This window comes from Mesoplodon mirus (assembly GCF_964341445.2).
Source record: "Mesoplodon mirus genome assembly, chromosome: X".
Lineage (NCBI taxonomy): Eukaryota > Metazoa > Chordata > Mammalia > Artiodactyla > Ziphiidae > Mesoplodon > Mesoplodon mirus.
This window is the reverse complement of record NC_138981.1, coordinates 15,990,779-16,012,937: the sequence shown is the minus strand read 5'-3', so window position 1 is coordinate 16,012,937 and position 22,159 is coordinate 15,990,779. Positions and strand designations below refer to the sequence as shown.

At 46.1% G+C, this 22,159-nt stretch overlaps 1 protein-coding gene across 5 annotated transcripts in view; it reads right to left on the bottom strand.

Moving 5' to 3' along the window:
• The window catches only part of REPS2 (RALBP1 associated Eps domain containing 2), a 238,102-nt gene that overhangs the window by 29,823 nt on the left and 186,120 nt on the right, over positions 1 to 22,159 (bottom strand). For all 5 annotated transcript variants that reach the window (XM_082609610.1, XM_082609612.1, XM_082609611.1 and 2 more), the window contains exons 15-16: positions 7,728 to 7,811; positions 6,523 to 6,668 (exon numbers count right to left, since the gene is read on the bottom strand). In XM_082609610.1, coding sequence (XP_082465736.1) covers positions 6,523 to 6,668; positions 7,728 to 7,811 — 230 coding nt within the window. The remainder of the gene's footprint in view (positions 1 to 6,522; positions 6,669 to 7,727; positions 7,812 to 22,159) is intronic.

The window sequence follows — 22,159 nt, the reverse complement described above, 5'->3', positions numbered from 1 at the left end:
AGAGAAATGAAAACTTACGTATACACAAGAACCCGTACACAGATGCTCACAGCAGCTTTATCTGTAATACTCGACAACTAGACACAAACAAAATGTCTCTCAATAGATGAATGGCTAAACAAACTGTGGTACACCCATAGCATAGAATACTGCTTAGCAGTATTGATTTATACAACAACTTGGACAGATGTCAAGGGCATTATGCCGAGTGAAAACAAGCCAAACTCAGAAGGTCACATGCTGTGTGATTCTATGAATATAACATTCAGAAAATGACAAAGTTATAGAGATGGGAAACTGATCAATGATCACCACGGGTAAGGAGTAAAGAAGAAGATGGGGTAAGGGTGACTCCTGTACCTTGATTACAGTGGTGGTTACAAGACACACACATGTGATAAAATGGCAAAGAACTATACATATACACTGTCCCAACATCAATTTCCTAGTTTTGATATTATACTATAGTTAGGTTAAATGCAATCATTGAGAGAAACTAGGTGAAAGATACACAGGACTTCTTTGTACTATTTTTGAATTTCCTATCAATCTATAATTATTACAAAACAAAAAGGTTTGTTTTTTTTTATAAATTTATTTATTTATATTTTATTTTTGGCTGCGTTGGGTCTTCATTGCTGCATGCTGGCTTTCCCTAGTTGCGGCGAGTGGGAGCTACTCTTCGTTGTGGCGTGCGGGCTTCTCATTGCGGTGGCTTCTCTTGTTGCAGAGCACGGGCTCTAGGAGCGCAGGCTTCAGTATTGTGGCACGTGGGCTCAGTAGTTGTGGCTCGCGGGCTCTAGAGTGCAGGCTCAGTAGTTGCGGCACACGGGCTTAGTTGCTCCGAGGCATGTGGGATCTTCCCAGACCAGGTCTCGAACCTGTATCCCCTGCATTGGCAGGCGGATTCTTAACCACTGCACCACCAGGGAAGTCCAAAAGTTTTATGGAAATACATGTTGATCAGAACTGGATGCCCCTACTTAAACAAATACCACGCTAAGTGTGCCAGCTTATAACGGTTTCCCCTCCTCTGGGAACTGTCTCCATCCCCTTCCCCCTCCCTCCACAGGGATGGGCCCCAGGCAGACAGTCCTATTAGTCTTAAGAAATGCTCAGCTCTGTTTTCACACTTGAACAGATGCTGGCCTGTGCTAAGCTAACCAGATTCTCTCTCCCAGGGATATATGGGTCCTGGTTAAGAGTCTGGTTTAGGCTGGGCCCTGCACAGTGAGAATGTAACATCTGGAGCTGAAGGTGGTTGAAAAGTCTTCACAGATAAAAATGACAGAAAATAGAGAAGAATCAGGAGGAGAGCCAACAGGTATACAGTCCTCTCTTCCAACCCAACCCTGCCCCTGGTTTCCATGAGTCACCCCTGTATTCTTATAATAATGAACAGGGTTTTGCTAGCTCAAGTTGCTCTTTATGTTTTACAACCAAATGAGCCCTAAGTAACACACAGACAGGAGCCGGCCCCAAAAACCTCTCAAGGGTTCAGTAAAGATGTCTAACTTGCCTCACCTCTTAAGACTTGCTTCTAGAGTTTGTCTCTCCAGGTTCTCCTAACTTCATTACTCACTGTTCCAAGGTGGGCTCTAAGTGGCCTGGTTTCCAAGGAGGAAGATAAGGGAGTAACAGCAAGGTGTTTATTTCGCCTGCTGTTGTACGTCAGGCGATCTCTCAGTTTAGAACTGTGTACTGTGAGGCTCATCCACTGAAGGTTCTGTGGCAGACTGTCCTCCAATCCTATTCTCATGCCTTCCTGTTTTCAGTAGCATCTCCTCAGGCTGAGCTAGGCACATGGCCATGCAACTAGAAACTAGTTGCATTTCCATGTCTCCCTTGCAAGTAGATGAGGCCACATGCCTAAGTCTGGGTGAAAGGGATCCGAGAGAAGTGATGTATGCCACTTCTGAGTCATGCCCTTAAAAGTAATCTGTTTTCTCTCCATTTGTTCCTTCCCCCTTCCTGGGACCTGGAACACGAACATGTTAGAGGTGAGCCACCTCCGACCCTATGGATAAAGGCAACCCTCACAGGGATCTAAAACAAGACGACAGAAGGTACCTGGGTTCTGGGCAGGTACTCTTCTGGACCACTCACCAACTCAGACTTTTACATAAGAAAGTAGTTCATTTCTATGTTATGTGAGTGACTGTTACCTGGTTTATATTCAAGCAGCTGAACCAATGTTTGAAGGAATATAAACTGGGGTCTCTAGATGAGAAAAGTCTTCTTAGCCTTCACCCCGGGCCCTGATTTCTCCCACGGAATTCTGAGTACAGCTTTTAAGAAGTGAGTTTATACTGCCTCTTCTCTTCTTGGAAATGGTAGGTTTTCATTAGAGATGCCAATCATCAACCCCAAAGATATTCCAGTGTTGCCAAACATGAGGAGGGAAGGGAAACAGAATCCCAGACACACTGAGAACGTCATATAGACAAGCAGACACTGCCACACAAGCTCCTTGCAATGCCCTGGGGCGGCCCAGGACAATTCCTGGGGTTCCAGAGAAGAGCAAAGGCCACAGAGGCTGGCACAGATTCCGTGACAGTATTGCCACACAACATCGTCTAGTTCTAAACTGTTCAAACAATTCTATTTTCCCAAAATCCATCCTTAGCAGATACATTAGATATGGGGGAAAAAATCAAGCTAAATTATTTCTAAGAAAAACCCACTTCTGTCCTTACGGGTAGCTCATTAATGACGACACAATGGGAGAGCTGTTTATTACTTGTAACCTGGACTCAGGAGCTCACTTGGAGAGAATATTTTATTAGTTCCTCTCCCCTAAATGGAGCAGACAATGATGACAGCTGAAGCAGAATTTGTTTCTTATTACTAGATCAGTTCTAACGTTAATTTCCCCAAAGGCTGAAGACCATTTTGCAACTTGATTTGTGACTCTTTTCTTGGTTTTCCCAAAGACGGTATATAGTAACAACCACTCTAAATGCATTGGAAAGAGATTAACTTACTACATACAATGGATGTCTAAGGGCATCAGAGCTTAATTCTCTCCCAGAACCCTAGTTGAGAAAGGGCCACACAGACTAACCATCATGTGTCTGGCTGTCCTCCCTCCAGGTTTTCAACAATTATGAATGCTGAGGTGCTCCTTATCACTCCGAAGTCAACTGGTCTGGGACCTGAAGCAAGTCTTATAAAGTTCCCTGTCATTTGCGGCACTACCTGTGTTGCTGGTGGGTGCTAGCCTCTCTCAGCCTGACCCCACATGGTCGCCTAACTAGTGAAAGAGTATCATGGTGAGGGGCAGTGACTGAACAGGCAGATAAAAGAAAATATCTCCTTTCAACACATGCTGCTGGGACAACCGGAAATCCATATGCGAAAGAATGAAGCTGGACCCCTTCATCACATAATACACAAAAATGAAGTTAAAATAGACCACAGGGCTCAATGTAAGAGCTAAAACTATAAAGCTTTTAGATGCGAACACAGGAACAAATCTTCATGAACTTGATTTGGGCAGTGGTTTCTATGGTAAATTATTTTTTAACATCTTTATTGGAGTATAATTGCTTTACAGTGTTGCGTTAGTTTCTGCTGTATGACAAAGTGAATCAGCTATATGTATACATATAACCCCATATCCCCTCCCTCTTGCGTCTCCCTCCCACCCTCCCTATGCCACTGGGCAATGGTTTCTTAGGTACGACAGCAAAAGCACAAGTAACAAAAGAAAAAAAATTAGATAAATTGGACTTGATCAAACTTAAAAATATTGTGCTGCAAATAGCACGATCAAGAAAGTCAAAAGGGGCCTCCCTGGTGGCGCAGTGGTTGGGAGTCCGCCTGCCGATGCAGGGGATACGGGTTCGTGCCCCGGTCTGGGAGGATCCCATATGCCGCGGAGCGGCTGGGCCCGTGAGCCATGGCCGCTGGGCCTGCGCATCCGGAGCCTGTGCTCCGCAACGGGAGAGGCCACAACAATGAGAGGCCCGCGTACCGCAAAAAGAAAAAAAAAAAAAAAAAAAAGAAAGTCAAAAGACAATGCACAGGATGGGAGAAAAGTTTTGCAAATCATACATCGGACAAGGGACTTGTATCCAGAGTATATAAAAAACTCATAACTTAAAAATAAAAAGATAAATAATCCAACTAAAAATGGGCAAAAACCTGAGAAGACATTTCTCCAAAGAAGTTATACACATGGCCAATAAGCAAATGAAAATATGCTCAACATCACTATTCATTAAGGAAATAAAAATCAAAACCACAACGAGATACCACTTCACAGCCACTAAGATGGCTATGATAAAAACCCTAAAAATCAAATAACAAGTGTTGGCAAAGAGGAGGAAAATTTGGAACCCTCATACTTTACTGGCAGGATTGTAAAATGCTTTAGCCACTGTGGAAAACAGTTTGGCAGGTCCCCAAACTGTTAAACATAGAGTTACCATATGACCCAGCAATTCTACTCTTAGGCATAAATACTTAAGACAAATGAAAAGGTAAGTCCACACAAAAGTTTGTACACAAATATTCACAGCATCATTATTCTTATTAGCTGAAAAGTGGAAACAACCCAAATGTCCATCAACTGATGAACGGATGAATAAAATGTGGTATATCCATATAATGGAACATTATTCAGCAATTTAAAAAAATTAAGTTCTGACTTACTATACAACATGGATGAACCTTAAAAACATGATGCTAGGTGAAAGAAGCCAGTCACAAAAGACCACATGTTGTATGATTCCATTTAAATGAAATGGCCAGAGCAGGCACATCTATGAAGACGGAAAGTAGAGAGTGGTTGCCTGGGGCGTGAGGGAGGGGAGAATGGAAAGTGACTGCTAATGGGCACGGAATCTCTTTTGGAGGTGATGAAAATGTTCTAAAATTAGACTGTTATGATGGTTGCACAACTTCGTAAATATGCTAAAAACCACTGAAGTATACACTTAAAAGAGTGAATTGTATGCTATATGAAATGTATCTAAATAAAGTTGCCTTTTAAAAAAGATGAAGAGGACTTCCCTGGTGGCGCAGTGGTTAAGAATCCGCCTGCCAATGCAGGGGACACGGGCTCGAGCCCTGGTCCAGGAAGATCCCACATGCCGCGGAGCAACTAAGCCCGTGCACCACGACTACTGAGCCTGCGTGCCACAACTACTGAAGCCTGCATGCCTAGAGCCCGTGCTCCACAACAAGAGAAGCCACTGCAATGAGAAGCCCGTGCACTGCAACAAAGAGTAGCCCCCGTTCGCCGCAACTAGAGAAAGCCCGCGCGCAGCGACGAAGACCCAACGCAGCCAAAACTAAATAAATACATTTATATATTTAAAAATAAAAGATGAAAAAAAAAGATCTCTGCGTAAATCCCACCAGCGGCCCTGCCATCCACTTTGGAGGATGTCGTAGCCACCACTGAGTGACTAGCATTGATGTGAAGTGCAGATTACAGTGGAAAGCTGGGGAGAACATGGTAGCAAGTTTAGCTGTCTGTGTCCCTGATAGAGATCCGTCCTCTAGGCTGGAAGGTGGCTGGAAGATGGCCAAAGCTCTCAGTGACTATTAAGGACAAAATACACTTCCTTTATGCACTAATACTACCAGGGAACTGTCTATTTGGAAAAAAACAAAAGCCATTACCTGAAGAAGAGTGCTGCACAGATTCAGAATGGGGATTGGCTTCAAAGGCAAGCTGCACCCACAGAACCTGTTGCTTTTCTTCCCATAACAGTGTAAGCAGGAGTAACTCTGAAGCAGCCCCTGAGACCCACAGGGCCCCTGGAGCGGTGCCATGACGTATCCCAAGCATTTGTGTTAGTGACTAGTCAGGCTCACTTGAAGTAACATGCAGCAGCAGTTTTCTGCCCTGGACACCTGGCTCAATTTCACTGAGGCAAGTGATGGCTCTTCTTAAAGCCAAAGCCTGGAGAAGGATGGTCTTCTCAGTCCCGGGCCATGTCCACAGGTGTCCCCACCCTCCATCCAGCTGATCATACAGACAGATATCTTAGCAGCTCTGCATGTGACCATTCTGTGCTGAGATGCTCAACAACAGAACCTCTTCATGGGGATAGAAAGGAATCACACACCACTTCTACTCAAAGTCGGGTCTGAGAGTCTTGAAGCTGGCCACGTGTACCGGGGAACATGAGATAAGACAGGCAAAGAGGGAAACTGCCATTTATATTACTGTCTTCTTCCCAGGAAAACACAGGCCAGAACAAAGAAGAGCGGTAGGAAGGAAAGGAAGAGGAGGGAAGGAGGGGAAGGAAATCAAACCAACCCAAAGCACATCCCAGCCTGGGACTTGCTGGTCCCTGGGGTCAAGCTAAGCCCTATCACTTAGAAAGCCTCTTTCTATGTGACCGGGAGACTATAATCCCATCATAGAAATGAGTAAGGTAAGACTATAACCATTAAAATCACACCTGTCCACGGTGATGAGTGTAAATGTACGTTTACATTTACATATGTATATGCAGATTTAAAATAAAGTTTCCGACCTTTCGCTCATTTATCTGTTCTACTTACTTTTGAACTGTTGGATGGGGTTTCACGGTTGCTACAGAAGCTGGCCCGCCTACAGCAGTAGTAGGCTCTTGACTTTCTGTAGCTTGATTTTCAGGTCGGAATTTTCTACGGATGGGCTTTGATGGGGGCTGAGAATACGGTATGTCCTGTGGATTTAAAAAAAAAACCCAAAAGTTAAACAATTAAATGCCACCCATGATGTCAATGCCCCATGTTCCTCTCGGCCTATCCCCAAGGTCAGTCGTGTGCTCTATTCAAACTCCACACCTCAGGACAAGTGGCTGATTCGTGGCTTGGCAAGACCTGGAGAGACCCGGGCATCAGATTCCAGGGGCCTTTCCTTCTTTCTCTTTCTTTTTTTTTTTTTTTCATGCTTGCAGCCTATTACCTCTTTTGTCACCTGGAAGGACACAGGACTCAGATGCCCTCTCTCCCTCCCCTGTTTTCTTTTTTAAATGCTGTGTGCATCTCACACCACGGGGCCTTTCCTTACTGAAGACAAAATTCACTCTTGCCTCACTTTGGGGCTTTTGGGAATCTGTTCTGAATCTGTTCTAAGTTTTAAAGTTTGTAGAGGTCTTCGTCATATGCTCATCATTCTCCTACCCCCAGCTCCTACGTCAAGCCAAGCTGACGAGCCACTGTGTCTTTTGGAAGGAGACAGTTGGCCTGCTTCCTTGGAGGCCCTGCCTCACCTGTGCTCCCAAGCCCAGGCCCACGTGCTCTGTGATGGGAGGAGGGCCTGAGAAAATGGGCAAGGAGAAAGGAGTGGGAGAAGACGAATGGGAGAGCACGGTGAGTGAGCGAGCAAATGGCCCAAGACCTGGTGACATGGGTGGGCAAGGGGAGACCGTGGCAAAAAGACTAGGAAGGAGAGACCACCCCAGCCCCCAGGGTGCTCCTCGAGGCTTAGCAGGGTACAGGGCCCCCCACTGCACCTCTTGGTCTTGCCAAAAGCAAGGCCACCATATTTAGCTGGGAGGTTGAAGAGGGAAGTACAAACTGTCAGAAACATCAAGGTGGAGCCCAGGAATCATCAGGACCCTAATCTTCACGAAGAACACAGATTCTAGGAAATCTGGACCATAAACATTCATGTCAGGGCATGAAAACTTTAAAACGGTATGTCTGCTAACAGAGGCAAGCAGCCCAGGGGAGGGAGGGGTCTCAAGGCCATCACAGTAACACCCTCACGCTGGCCTTACCTTCTTTGTTGGACTACTTTCCGCAGCTTGGGAGGGGGCTCTGTTCAGCTGGGGGTGTAACTCGGCCTCAGATGCTTGTTCAGACTGTAGCAAAAGATCACAGAAAGGAAAAAAATGCAAAAACATAACCACCTAAATGTGTGATGAAGAGAGCTCCGGAAAAGAGTTACTAAGGAGATAGAGCCAGGGACGGTCGGGGCTGCCGACCGTGAGAAAAGCTTCTGTAGACCCTGCTGTTCCCTCCCATCCCTCCTCCCAGCACTGTTCAATCTTAGGAGAAGAAGTCACAGGAATGTCTTCTGTAATTGGATGTATGTATTGCTAAAAACTAATGCTTCGAAAGCACAAACTAAAAATAACAAAGCGTATGAGAAAAATAGGGTGGGGAAAGAAGTTAAAATTTCAACCCGAGCACTAACAAAAACAATAATTACAATGAAAAGCACTGAAAGTTTTTTAAATATTAAATTTCTGATCAACACTCTAGTAGATATGACTCTTTACCTTAAAAAAAGATGAGGGGTAAGCATGATGGAAGGGGTAAACAGAGGGATTCTGGGGGCTGAGTGGTATGGAGTCCGTGAATGAAAGCACAAAGACGGGGGAGGAATGGCCCCAAAGGCCTGCAAGACAGCGGGGCCACACAGCCCGGCGCAGAGCCCAGGGAGCGCGGGTGCCCTGCTCAGCTTCCTATCTCGCGGGCTTGCTACATTCAGCGCTGCTGAGTCCTTGGCTTTCAGCCACTATTAGCCAGCGATGCAAAATGTTAACATGTGACCCAACGTGACCTCCACATTATCAGTCCTCTACTGACCCACAAGCTAATCCGCATCACAGAAACACACGCTGCAGCATACAACCTTCAGGCCTGAGGGCACCTACCTCGTAGCTAAGCAGCCCTCTCCAAACCCTGGCGGGGCCTGGCTTCGTCCTTACTCTGACCCTACTCCTCCCCGCCCACCGCCCCACCCAGCACGTTCCAGCTGCCTCTAGTCTTCAGAGACCAGCAGCCCAGCTCAGCACCCTCAGCTGTGTTTGTAAAGCTCCTGTCCCTGGCCCCTGATGAGTCGCAGTCTCCTACTTGGAATCATCCTCTCTTCCTGCTCTGGCCCCTCTTGTCCCTCATGTGTGCGCTTTTTCAAGGTCCTGTTTTCGGCTCTCCTGCTCCACGTTTCCCTCCCTGTCCACGCTTCCCCACAGTAAGCCCGGCGGCTCCTACACTTCCACTGCCCGCGCTGGAATCCTTGGTGCCCAAGCAACTCCCCGCCTCTTTGAAACCCACGCTGCAGGCACTCAACATGCGTGCTTTCTAGTTCCGAGTTTTTCTTATAGCCTTCTCCTTTCCATTAAGGGTAACTGTATTATTACTGTTACTGCTGTTGTTATTAATAGATGTGTACTACGAACCACCGAACACTTGCTATGTGTCACATTTGCTCTAGGTGTTCTGCATGGATTACTGCATTTCATCATCACAGTCTTAGGAAGTTGGGAAGAAATTAAGGACCCAGAAGGTAAGGGACTCACCCAAGATCACACAAAGAGCAGAGTCCAAACCCAGGCCTCAGGTTCCAAAGCTGGGCTGTAACCACTATGCTATACAGCCTCCAGCACTCTTGGGCCTGAGTGTTATTCACTCAAGAAATATCTATCCAACAGCCACGACAGGCAGCCCCTGTAGTAGCAGCGGTGTTCAAGGATGAACAAGCCGTGGACCTCGCAGTCTAGTGGGAAAGGCAGAGAACAAGCGGGCAAACAGGCTTCAGGGGAATAAGGACTACAGCGAGGGTGTGCGGGGGCTACAACAGCAGCCGGCCTTGTGGGTCACCAAGACTCAGGCAGAGGTGACATCCCGGCTGCAAGCTGGGTGCAGAGGGGCCCTGCACAGGGGTGGCGAGAAAGGAGGATTGAGGGGCCTCCCAGGCTCTGACACCCAGGAGGGCAGGCTGGGTTACCATGAGAGCACGGAGGCCAATCCCCGCAACAGGAACCGAGGGAGAGGCAGGTGGGAAGGGGAGCCCGCTTTGGGACACACTGAGTTTGAACTACCCGGAAGCATCCAAGTGAAGTCGGTCAAGAGCCATTCACGGTCAGGCTCCCCCACCTTCTCAGGGGTTCGGACAGATGGCATCACACTCCAAGATGCGCTAGTCCAATGTCAGCTTTCTGAATGGCTGAGCAAGGACCTGACAAGCACCTAGTGCAGGGCTGCCCGTGACCTGTGCTGAAGAACAGGACCTGGACCTGAGGCCCGCACTCGCCTTCCACTGCCAATCCACGGCCTGCCCTGCTACGGCCCGCCCGGTCTCCACAGGGACCACAGGTGTGCGCCCACATGGCCCAGCGGCCAGGCAGAGAGGAGAGAAGTGACAGACCAGTCACCCCACCTTTCAGTTGGTCAGTTCCCCTCCGTATCATCAGGCAGGTGGAGATAAGTGTCGGTCCTAACGCTCCCTTTCCTGGGGAGATGAGTGAAGTCTCCTTCTTGTGGAAATATTGAGGGAAATGATAAATTTCATCCTCTTTTCAACAAAAATGAGGATTCTGAGCACAACAAAAGCAGGAGAGTGTCTTTATCACTGACTTCCTTTTCTTGTAAACATCTCTAAATCACCAGCAACAATGGGGTGGGGCTTGGGAAGGATGAGGAGCAGTTGTGAGGCCTGAAAACTGTTTTCCATTTTAAAATGTACCTTCCTGGGCTTCCCTGGTGGTGCAGTGGTTAAGAATCTGCCTGCCAATGCAGGGGACAAGGGTTCGAGCCCTGGTCTGGGAAGATCCCACATGCCACGGAGCAACTAAGCCCATGCGCCACAACTACTGAGCCTGTGCTCTAGAGCCCACGAGCCACAACTACTGAAGCCTGCGTGCCACAACTACTAAAGCCCACGTGCCTAGAGCCCGTGCTCTGCAACATGAGAAGCCACTGCAATGAGAAGACTGCGCACCGCAATGAAGAGTAGCCCCCGCTCGCCTCAATTAGAGAAAAGCCCGAGCGCAGCAACGGACACCCAACGCAGCCAAAAATAAATAAATAAATTTATTAAAAAAAATAAAATTTACCTTCCTGAAATTGTATTCAAGGGCCTGGGTTTTCTAGCTCTATGACTAATAACAAACAACTCTGCAGTGTTAAGTCAGGCTGATCTAACCATCAGTCTCCTTAGGAGGAAACTCAAGACCTCCCCACCACTTTCTACTGCTCCAGGATCCATTCTAAATGGGTCCACCTATTAACATTCAAAAGAGCAAATAGAGCAAATCTCAGGAGGGGCCTAGAACACAAGAATCTGGAAGGACCTGGAAAGGCAGAGCCTCACCCCAGCCAGAACTTATCCCAGGAAAAGAGATGGAAAAAGAAAACTAGCTTTGTGCTTAAAAAAAAAAAAGAAATTTAAAAAACCTGAAGATGAGACTTAGACACACAAAAGCCCCTCTTCCCAATAAACTATTCCACTTCCCTTCATGAAAACAGTATGAAGCTCACATAAGACTTAGCAGCTGGCAAGCAGAACAAACTGGGAGATTTCATTGCTATTTCTTCAGACTTTTCTAAGTTAACAACTCTGGGAGAATGAAAACCCATGAAAACAGGGGGACCTCAGTGGCTCCCTTTCTTCTCTGTGTATTAGAGAAATGGGGGAACAACTCTGCTATCAATATGGACAATATGTCCTTGTCCAAAAGTTCTTGTTGTCTGAAGCGAAATCCAATGCCTGAACTTTATGACAGAAATAAATATGTGGATTACAATTATATTGGAATATCAGTCCTTCCCTCATGGCTCCATGTGTAACAACACATACCTAGCCGGGACGTGACAAGCCAGGAGAAGGCACTTTTAGCCAAGAGCTCATTGAAACTTGAGCTAAGGTCCCTTTTAAAAATATAACTGTCATTTTAATACTCTCCTATCCAGAAATGAGAAACATATTTTCATTCTAATTTTGCAATAAAAAACCTGGACAGGTCACATGGACTTGGAAGGTGCTGCCACTCAGGATGCTGAGAACTGCTGTGGGGTTTTGATGGGACAACATGGGCTCTGCTCAGTTGGCTTCCCAGAAAGGGACATAGGTCCAGGGAGGCTAAGCATTTGGGTTCTCCACCAGAAGAAGGGATCATTCAGTTATTCAATTATACAGATAATTATATTATACATCTGATGTGTCACTTTCCAAGAATCCTCAGCTCAGGTTCTGCCTCTAGGCAACCGGACCTGAGGCACCAGATAATGTGCTCCCAGAAGAGGGGAGCTAAAGCACTCTAGTATGTTTCTCCTTGGGCTGTCTCTTGAATCACTTGTTCTGGAGGAAGCCAGCTGCCATGTCCTGAAGCCACTCAGACAGCCTTGTGGAGAGGCCTACATAAGAAGGAACTGAGGCCTCCTACCAACAGCCATGTGAATGCACCATCTTAGAAGCAGATCCTTCAGCCCCCATCCAGCCTTCAGATGACACCAGTCCCACTTGATATCTTGACTCTGGCCTAATGAGAGACCCTGAGCCAGAACCACCCAGATTAGTTGCTCCTAAGTCTCTAACTCACAGAAACTATGAGATAATAAATGTTCGTAGTTTTAGGCCTCTAAAAAAATACACTCTAGTAAGTCTGGAACTTGGGGTCTAGTAGGGTGGAATAAGTGTGAACAGTGGAGAACAATGGGAGAGCTGAAGTTGGAGAAGGGCAGTGGATTGGAGCACACATGGTCTTACAGATTGTCATCCTGGACTATTTATCAGCCACTCAGTACCATTCCCCACGTCTATGCTCTTCCCTACACTGCAGTGGGTCAGAACCTGGGAACTACATTTATGGAATCTCCTTTCAACACAGTTCCTTACTGCCACTGACAGTCACTCACATGAAACCAAGGAGGTGAGAGAAAACAAGCCATATTACTGCTCCTCTGGCAGCGGTGGGCAGAAAAGCATGGGCTTCAGCAGTCAGAAGATCTTGCTGTGGCCTTGGGCATTTCCCTGCAAATCATGACTTCCATGCTGCAGGCAGCCTGAGCATCTCCAGCTGTTTCCTTCAGTTCTTGGAATATCTGCATTTCCAGTAAGTTGTGGTAAACCTGACAGCGGTAGCCTTCACTCACCTCTGCTCCTCTAGCACATCTAATTCTTTCTGTAAGCACCTAATTCCGTGAATGAAATCTCTTCCAGTGTGAAACACCTAGAGCAGTTTCTGTTTGCCTGACTACACCTTGGTTGGTACATCCATACTGAGGATTTGGAGCTTATCCCCAGGGCTAAAGGGGCCAATGAAGGATTTCAGGTAGGGAAGTGAGCTGACTAGATTTGTGTTTTAGAAGGATCATTCTGGACCCAGTGAGTAAAACAAATTGGAAGCGACCCATACTGGGGGAAGGGAACTCAATTAGAAGGCTAAAGAAGAAAACAAGACAAGAGACGATGCTCATTCAGACCAGTCTGGTGAGAGTGAGGTTAGGCAGATATGAGAGCTATTTAGACTGGAAACTGGATACCTCCTTGGAGATTGGTGGAGTGCGGGAAGTGAAAGAACAGTGATACACGGAGTCCTGGCTTCCATCTTAGACAATGGGCAAATGGTTGAGACAGGAAATAGTTTAAAGCAAGAGCAAAGAAACATGGCAGCACAGTAGCTGAATAAAATTAAGCAGACTCATCACAAACCAGTGCTAGAACAACCCACCCAATAAGGATTCCAAGGGAACGCCAGTTCCACGAATTTCTTAGAGGAGGGACTGGCAAACTTTTTCTGAAAAGAGCCAGACAGTAAATACTTTCAGTTGTCCCGGTCATTCAGTCTGGGTCTCCAGGTCTCTGCTGCCAACCTGCAACTCTGCTGCTGAGTGCAAAACCAGGTACAGACAATACAAGGAATGGGCGTGGCTACATCCCAATAAACTTTATTTACACAAACAGGTGGCAGGATAGATTCGGTGTGTGGGTCATAGTTTGCCAGTCCCTGACCTGGAGGGGAGAAGATTCTACACATAAGCTTAGGAAACACTGCAGTCTCTCCCTCTTAGAAATCCAGAGAGCGCACAGCACGCCACACACCCTGAACTCCTGTGAGGTAAAGGAAGCCACTGCCTTTGTTTAACCCAGCAGTTCACAAACGTATTTGGCTTCGACTCCTTATTCTCATGTAATTCACATTACCATCCAGCAAAACTAATGTTCTGTGGAACACACTTGGGGAAACACTGACCTACAGACTGGGTTCTAGAGGAATAAAGGAAAACCATTCCATCTGATCTGAATGGCAAACTCCATTCAAGTCAAACGTACATCCCTCTGCCTCTAGCCTTGGCCAAGCGTGTGAGGCAGGGTGAGGACGGGTTGTTGTTGCTGGGCAAGAAGGGCTCCCTCCCTGCCTCTCCGCTTCCCTGCGGTAGCAGCTCTCGCTGCTGCTGCCAACTACTTCTCTGCAAGAATTTATTTCCTGCACTCCTCTAAAACCCCCTGGACACAAACACAATAAAAATCATTCCTTATGGTAGTTAAAACACATGAACAGAACACTGATAGCTTATGGATTTTTTTCTGAAGTAGCTTAAAAACAACACGTCTCAGGTTCCAGTCCCACCCAGGCAGGTGAGCTCACAAAGGCCCTGCGGCTCCCATCTGAGCCCAGGTGCTCATCACACCCACCCCCCCAACCTGGGCCACTGCAGAAACTTCAATGCGTCTTTCTCCAGCCTTCGGTTTTTCCCCTGGTCTAATCCACCCTGCATACCACTGAGGAACTCATCTTGTAAAGCGCCTTCTCATCAAAACACTTTTTCTCAAGGCCCCTTGATGGGTCCCTAAGGCCTGTGGCACACAACACAATCCCTCAGCCAGTTAAAGATCTTCCATCGGGCTTCCCTGGTGGCTCAGTGGTTAAGAACCCACCTGCCAATGCAGGGGACATGGGTTCAAGCCCTGGTCCGGGAAGATCCCACATGCTGTGCAGCAACTAAGCCCATGTGCCACAACTACTGAGCCTGCGCTCTAGGGCCTGCGAGCCCCAACTACTGAGCCCGTGTGTGACAACTACTGAAGCCCACGTGCCTAGAGCCCATGCTCTGCAACAAAGAGAAGGCACTGCAATGAGAAGCCCACGCACCGCAACGAACAGTGGCCCCCACTCGCCGCAACTAGAGAAAGCCCGCGTGCAGCAACAAAGACCGAACGCAGCAAAAAGTAAATTAATTAATTAATTAATTAAAATAAAGAAATAGGAAAAAAATTTTAAAAAAAAGAGATCTTCCATCATTTGGCCCCAATTTACCTCTGCATCATAACTGTGTTAGTTTGCCGATCGGGAACCCACTCCAGGCACATAAGTATTACCTGAATCTTCAAACACACCATAAGTTTCTTCTCAACTCAATTCTATTTATTCTAGAACTTCTAGCCCAGTGGTTCCCAAATATAGCTTCACAAGAGAATTATCTGGGGAATCTTTATAAATTACAGACTTTTAGATACTACCCCAGGCTTCTCTAATTAGAATCTCCTAGGGCTGGAACATTAGAACTTCTATTTTAACAAGCTCCCTGAGTGATTTTTATGTAGCCAGCCCAGACCAGCTAGGGACCACTGATGGCTCAAACTCTTCATTTAAGAAATGAGAAGACCAAGTCTCCAAGGTCCTAGTCTGGAAAAGGCCACAGGTGCTCCAGCAAAAACTAACCAGGCTTCTTAATTGTTTTCTTCTCCATTTACCATGGAGGCAATAGGTGGTATATCCAATATGGTTTCATAAATAAATAAATACATATTGGAATCTGTGCAAAATTTTTACCAGTAAGACTTTTATTTAAAAGTCAAGGGACTGGGCCTCCCTGGTGGCGCAGTGGTTGAGAGTCCGCCTGCCAATGCAGGGGATACGGGTTCGTGCCCCGGTCTGGGAGGATCCCATATGCCGCGGAGCGGCTGGGCCCGTGAGCCATGGCCGCTGGGCCTGCGCATCCGGAGCCTGCGCTCCGCAACGGGAGAGGCCACAACAGTGAGAGGCCCGCATACCGCAAAAAGAAAAAAAAAAAAAAAAAAAGTCAAGGGACTTCCCTGGCAGTCCAGTGGTTGGCACTTCACCTTCCAATGCAGGGGGTGTGGGTTCAATCCCTGGTCGGGGAAGCTGGGATCCGACACACCTCACAGCCAAAAAAACAAAACATAAAACAGAAGCAATACTGTAACAAATCCAATAAGGACTTTAAAAATGGTCAACATTGGGCTTCCCTGGTGGTGCAGTGGTTAGGAATCCACCTGCCAATGCACGGGACACAGGTTCGAGCCCTGGTCCAGGAAGATCCCACAGGCCGCAGAGCAACCAAGCCCGTGCGCCACAACTACTGAGCCTGCACGCGCCACAACTACTGAAGCCCACGTGCCTAGAGCCCGTGCTCCTCCACAAGAGAAGCCACCACAATGAGAAGCCCGCACACTGCAACGAAAGTAGCCCCCACTTGCCGCAACTAGAGAAAGCCGGCGTGCAGCAACGAAGACCCAATGCAGCCAAAAGTAAATAAATTTATTTTTTTTAAATGGTCAACATCAAAAAAAACTTTAAAAAAAAGAAACATGAATGTGTTTTTAAAAAATAAATAAAAGTCGAATTTGCAACAAGCAAAGAATCACATATTCATGCTACTGACAGATTAGAAAAAGAAACTCAAGCTTCATTTACCTCCCAAGAATCCAGGCAGATCCCAAGACAGAATCACAAAGGTCAAGGCTAATTTCTAGGCAGATGAGCAGATAATCCTGCTACTGTATCTAGGGGATCTCCAGCATCTTAGTGGTAGTCTCAGTGTCATTTGGTGCTTGACTTTAACCTGACCCCAATCTCTGCTGGTTAAGGACACGCCAGAAAGCCCTGTGGTCAAACCCAGGCATAGAAGATGCAGAACCAACAGCCAGCAGCACAGTGGCCACAACAAACCCCATCATTCCACAGTCAGTCTCAGAGAGAAAATCCAGAGGACTGAGTTCTCTGTAAGAACAATTACCAAAATCCATGACCCAAGTCACTTATGAGAGACAGAAATGGAGCTAAAGTATAAGCACCTGGAGGGCAGGAGCTGGGTCTTGTTTCACTCTCGCTTTCCCAGTGCCGAAGCTAAAGACCAGCAAACAGCAGGTCCTCTGATCAATGTATACAATGAACTAGTAATGAATCCAACACTGTTTCATATTCCAGTAGACAAGTCAAAAACTTCATTCCATGGCAACTGGGGCCACAGAGCACAGCAGGTACAGGGCACAGGCTTTGGAGTCAAATCCAGGCTTGGCACTTGCTTGGGCATGGGCTTAACCTCTCTGACCACAATTTCATCATCTGCAAGAGGGGATAATCCATCTAACTCCTAGCATTGTGAAGATTAAGTGGAACATCTGTCTAGGGTGCTAAGCACAATAACAGTCGCTATTCACTAATGGCAGCTACTATCATAATCGGTTTCCCAGACACAGGATCTATTTCTGTAAGTAGAAGCTAACTCAACATGAGGGACTTTTCCCCTCTTGCCAAAAGACGAAAACCTTGACTGGGAGAGTGCTGACTCTAGTTTAGATAATAAGCAGATCCCATAGAGCAGGCTGTCCACAATCCAAATTTGTGCCACTGGATATTACTGCTACCAATACTGGAGGGAAGACATTTTTACAAATAAAAGCAGATTTCGTGGCTGCCTCAGTACAAACATCTCAGGCAGCTTGCACTGAGTATCTCTGGTGTCCCTTACAGCAGGCCAGTCCAACATCAGGGACACCCAGGGGAACACTGACAGAGGAGCTCAGGGACAATTTCAATGGAAGTGGATAATCAGCAACTATAATGGACAACTAGCCCCTGGATACACAAGTCACAAAGCATAATCACTCAGGAATTCCTGGAACCTACTGGATTATGGACAACATCCATGAAACAGACTTGCTGTTACAACTAGAGGACTATGGGCACTGCAGTTTGGTCTAAAAGAAAAATATTTGACCATAACTAGATTTTGGTTCTTTTCTAGTAATAGAACCAAGTCTGAGCCCCACCTTCTATTCATCCCATATGTAAAGCCATATTATAACATGGCCCAAAGAGTCAACAACACAGGCCTCACAGATAAGGTGATATACAGCAAGATTCTCTTGAGACCCATTTTCCCCACTGTAGGGTTGAAGAAAGATGCTATATGAACGCCCCTTGCCACACCAAACAGACTCTTGCTAAAACAGGTACCCACCACCATCAAAATTCAAAGCCATCTGGTTACGAGGCCTTTAAAAATCTTTTGCTGGTCCCTCACACCTGACATACACAGACTGGCAACAATACAATATCAAAATTTCAAAGCGCCTCAAAGTCCTAGCTTCACTAGATGTTTTACCACACTTATAATTTTGAATTCCTTTCCCATTCCCATTGCTCTGTATTAGTGATGGAGTGTTTCAATAACGTTTCTTCTAACTGCTGATAGCTCATACTTAGACTGTGATAAATGTCCCCTTTTGGGATGACACGGCCCTTCCTGCATGAGCAAGGTCCATCAGAGAAAAGTGGCTTTAGAAGAAACTCAATTAGACATAGCTGGCTAGAGAGGGAGCTGTAAAAATTATGTAAGAGTTAGGAACCAGCCATAAAATAAATTCAGTATTGATGAGGATGTGGAAGTGAAATGAGGACACTGTTGATGGAGTATAAATCAGTACACTTTATAAAACCATTTGGCAGCATCCACTAAAGCTGAACATATGCTTACCATATAACCCAGAAATTCTACTCCTAGGGGTAGACCCAAGAGAAATGAAAACATACATCCACTCAGAAACTCGTACATGAATATGCATAGCAGCATTATTTATAACTGCCAAAATTTGAAAACTACCCAAATATCCATCAACAGTAGAAAACAGTGATACAGAACTTCCCTGGTGGCTCAGTGGTTAAGAATCCACCTGCCAATGCAGGGGACACAGGTTCGAGCCCCGGTCCGGGAAGATCCCACAGGCACTGGAGCAACTAAGCCCGTGCGCCACAACTACTGAGCCTGCACGCGCCACAACTACTGAAGCCCACACGCCTTGAGCCCATGGCTCCACAACAACAGAAGCCACCACAATGAGAAGCCCATGCACCTTAACGAAGAGAAGCCCCCACTCGCCACAACTAGAGAAAGCCTGGCACAGCAACAAAGACCCGACACAGCCCCCCACAAAAAAAAGAAAGAAAACAGTGATATATTTGCATACACAATGGAATACTATACAGCAATGATCTACAACCGCATACAACAATCTGGATGGATCACACAAACAGCGTGTAAGCAAAAGAGGCCAGACACAAGAGTATATACTACATGGTTCCACTTAATGTAAGGCAGGAAACAAGTAAAACTCACCTATGCTGCTGCGAGTCAGAATAGTGGGAACCCTAAGAATAAGGGATAGGAACTGAAAAATAGCATAACAGGGGCTTTCTAGGCACCAGTAATATTCTGCTTCTTGATCTGAGTGCCAATAACACACGTGTATTGAGCTTGTGATAATTCACTGAGTTGAACACTCAATGTGTACTCTTCAATACGCATATTATACTTGAATAAAAAGTTAAAAAATAAACCTAGTAAAGCCAATTTCCTGTAATGTCCTTAAAGTGCCACCTAGTGGCACAAGTTAAATGTAAACAAGAAGGAAGATTCATTTCAAGTTGACTTGAAAAACATGGCCCCATTTCTATCAGCACAGTTTAGGACTGGGCTGGAACAGTGCCCTAGATTTAAAAACAAATGAAAAAAACCCCACAAAACAACAAAAAACCTTTCCCCTGGCACAGAGAATACTGACACAAAGATTCAGTGACAAAATAAAGCTGTCTACCACAGGGCACGCTGGTACCAATGAGCCAATGATGATGCACATCCCTTCCCAACTGCACCTGCGATCAACCATGGTGGGAATATTTACAACCAGAGGTTGGCAACAGCTACAAATAGGGACTTTTTCTTTTTTCAGAGAGAAGATTTACCAGCACACAAGTAAGGGATACCTACAGAACTTGCTGAGCAGAGCGGGGTATTCAGGAGGGAGACAGGAAGAAACAACTCCTTTATCCTGTTTTCCCAGGACAAGCTTCTTTCCCTCTTCCTCACCTTAAAGGCAAGGCCTTAGTTGGTTTTTTCTAATTATGCTTGAGAAACACAGAGTTGAGAAGGACCACCCACAGCAAGCCTTGGAAGCTGCTAGGTGAATAAATGATATTTGCTCGAGGTTTTACTAGTAAAGTCGGAAAGACAGAGCATCTTGATCAGAAAAAGGTCCTCAAGGCAAAGCCGCAAACTATAGACACAGGCATTGCAATCCTTGTGTTAGGAGATGGTGGGTGAAAAGGCTGATGGGGGGACTGTCTTTCTGTTGATTCTTTTTCTTTTCATTTCCACTATTTACAGAAACAGGTGACATGTGGATCTGGCCTATAGACTGTAGTTTCTTGACCCCTGATGTAGGCAGAAGGCCAGCCGTGAAAGGTCACAGAAGGGAAAGAAGGTGGTTCAAACACAAGGAGTTTAGTAAGCCAGTCCGGCACTCATTCTGGGCTCGTGATCATGAAGTTCTGACTGTCCTGAGTCTGTTCTTCTGTTTGCCAACTAGACTCCACCTCTGGTTCGCTGGGCCTGTACTGATAATTATAATAGCTCATTGTTGGTGAGAGCTGACCATATGCCAGGCACCATCCTAAGTGCTTTACAGATATTAACTTGCTTAATTATCACAACCCTATGAGAGTAGACACTACAACTATCCTTATTCACAGATGATGAAACGGAGACACGGAGAGGCTAAGTAAATGTGTCCAAAGACACACAGCCAGTAAGAGGCAGAGAGAGGATTTGTACCTCAAGCCCATGTTCTTAACTACTCTGTCAGGCTGCCTCCCTGGGCCCACCCTCTGGACATCCTCCACCATCCTCTCCTAGTGACACCACGGCACAGGGGGGCACCCTCCCATCCCATCCTGCTTCTCCCCTGACACTTAGGGGCGCTTCCTGCTTTTTGTCACTGTGTGGGGGTGTCAGAGAAGAGAAATAAGGATTCCTCTGTTCAGGAATCTAGAAACCAGCCGTAGTTGACTCCCAGGGGAAACACCGGGCTATCTTGTTAGTTATAGGAAATATGGTGTCCAGCTATTGCCTACAATCCTTGAGCAGAGAGCATGAGAAAATGGGTTTAGATGAGACACATGGAAAATGACACAGTTACATACATACACCATGAGAGACTACAGGATGGAAGATGTTAGGCGTGGCCGCTTTCTGAGGGTGGGGAAGGGGAAAGGAGCTGGAGGAGAAGGAGCACATCACAACCTTTGTGCTCCCACAGCTGTCAGCAAAGTGTGGGCCTCTCGTAAGCAGATTTCATTAACACCTGATGAATTCATTAGATGAACTTAAGGCGTCTTCCAGAGGAGTGATGCTAGCACAGTAAGCTTTACACAATAACATTACAAGCGAAATGTAATAAGGAGGGGGAAACCTAGGAAAGAAAACAAGTTACCAGTGGTAGGATAAAGCTAACTTATTAAGAGGTTTCAGAACATAAAATGTATTGGTGATAATGTGTCAACTCCGTTGTTAAGAAAAAAGAGGTGGGTTTCCCTGGTGGCACAGTGGTTAAGAATCCGCCTGCCAACGCAAGGGACAAGGGTTCGTGCCCTGGTCCAGGAAGATCCCACATGCCGTGGAGCAACTAAGCCCGTGCGCCACAACTACTGAGCCTGCGCTCTAGAGCCCGTGAGCCACAACTACTGAGCCCGCGTGCCACAACTACTGAAGCCCACGCGTGCATAAATAAATAAATAAATAAATAAATAAACGAAGAGAGAGGTTAAGAAAATAACTGTGAGACGTGGTTGCATAGCAGAGCAGAGCATGGTAGGTGGAGCCGGCACTCTGAGCCTAGATAGTCAGGATCAGAATCACAGCTTTAACTTGCTGTGGGTGACTTTGGCCAAATTTCTAGTTCTCTGTGCCTCAGTTTGCTTACCTGCAAAGTGAGGATAACAACAGAACCTACTCCACATGGTTGCTAGGATTAAATAAGTTAATATTTATAAAGGACTTAGAAGAGCATCTGGCACATAAACACTATACTTAAGTACATGATAAATTTATAAAATAAATAATCACAAAGCCTCAACGGTTTGTATACTTTTAAAATCAATTTTGAAATTCATAAATAATAATTATTTATGATGTTAAACTTCTGCCTTTTTTTCCCTGTTTGAAAGCAGGATATGGATTACACTTGGCCTTCTGCTATACCAAATATGGCCCAGTGACCAAATTGTGCAACCTATTTTGGCAAAGCTGAACGTTAAGTCTGCACTGGGGAAGGCACTTTAAAAAATAAACGTTTTAGCTTAATATTAGGAAATATCGATACTTCATATTTAGAAAATGGGCA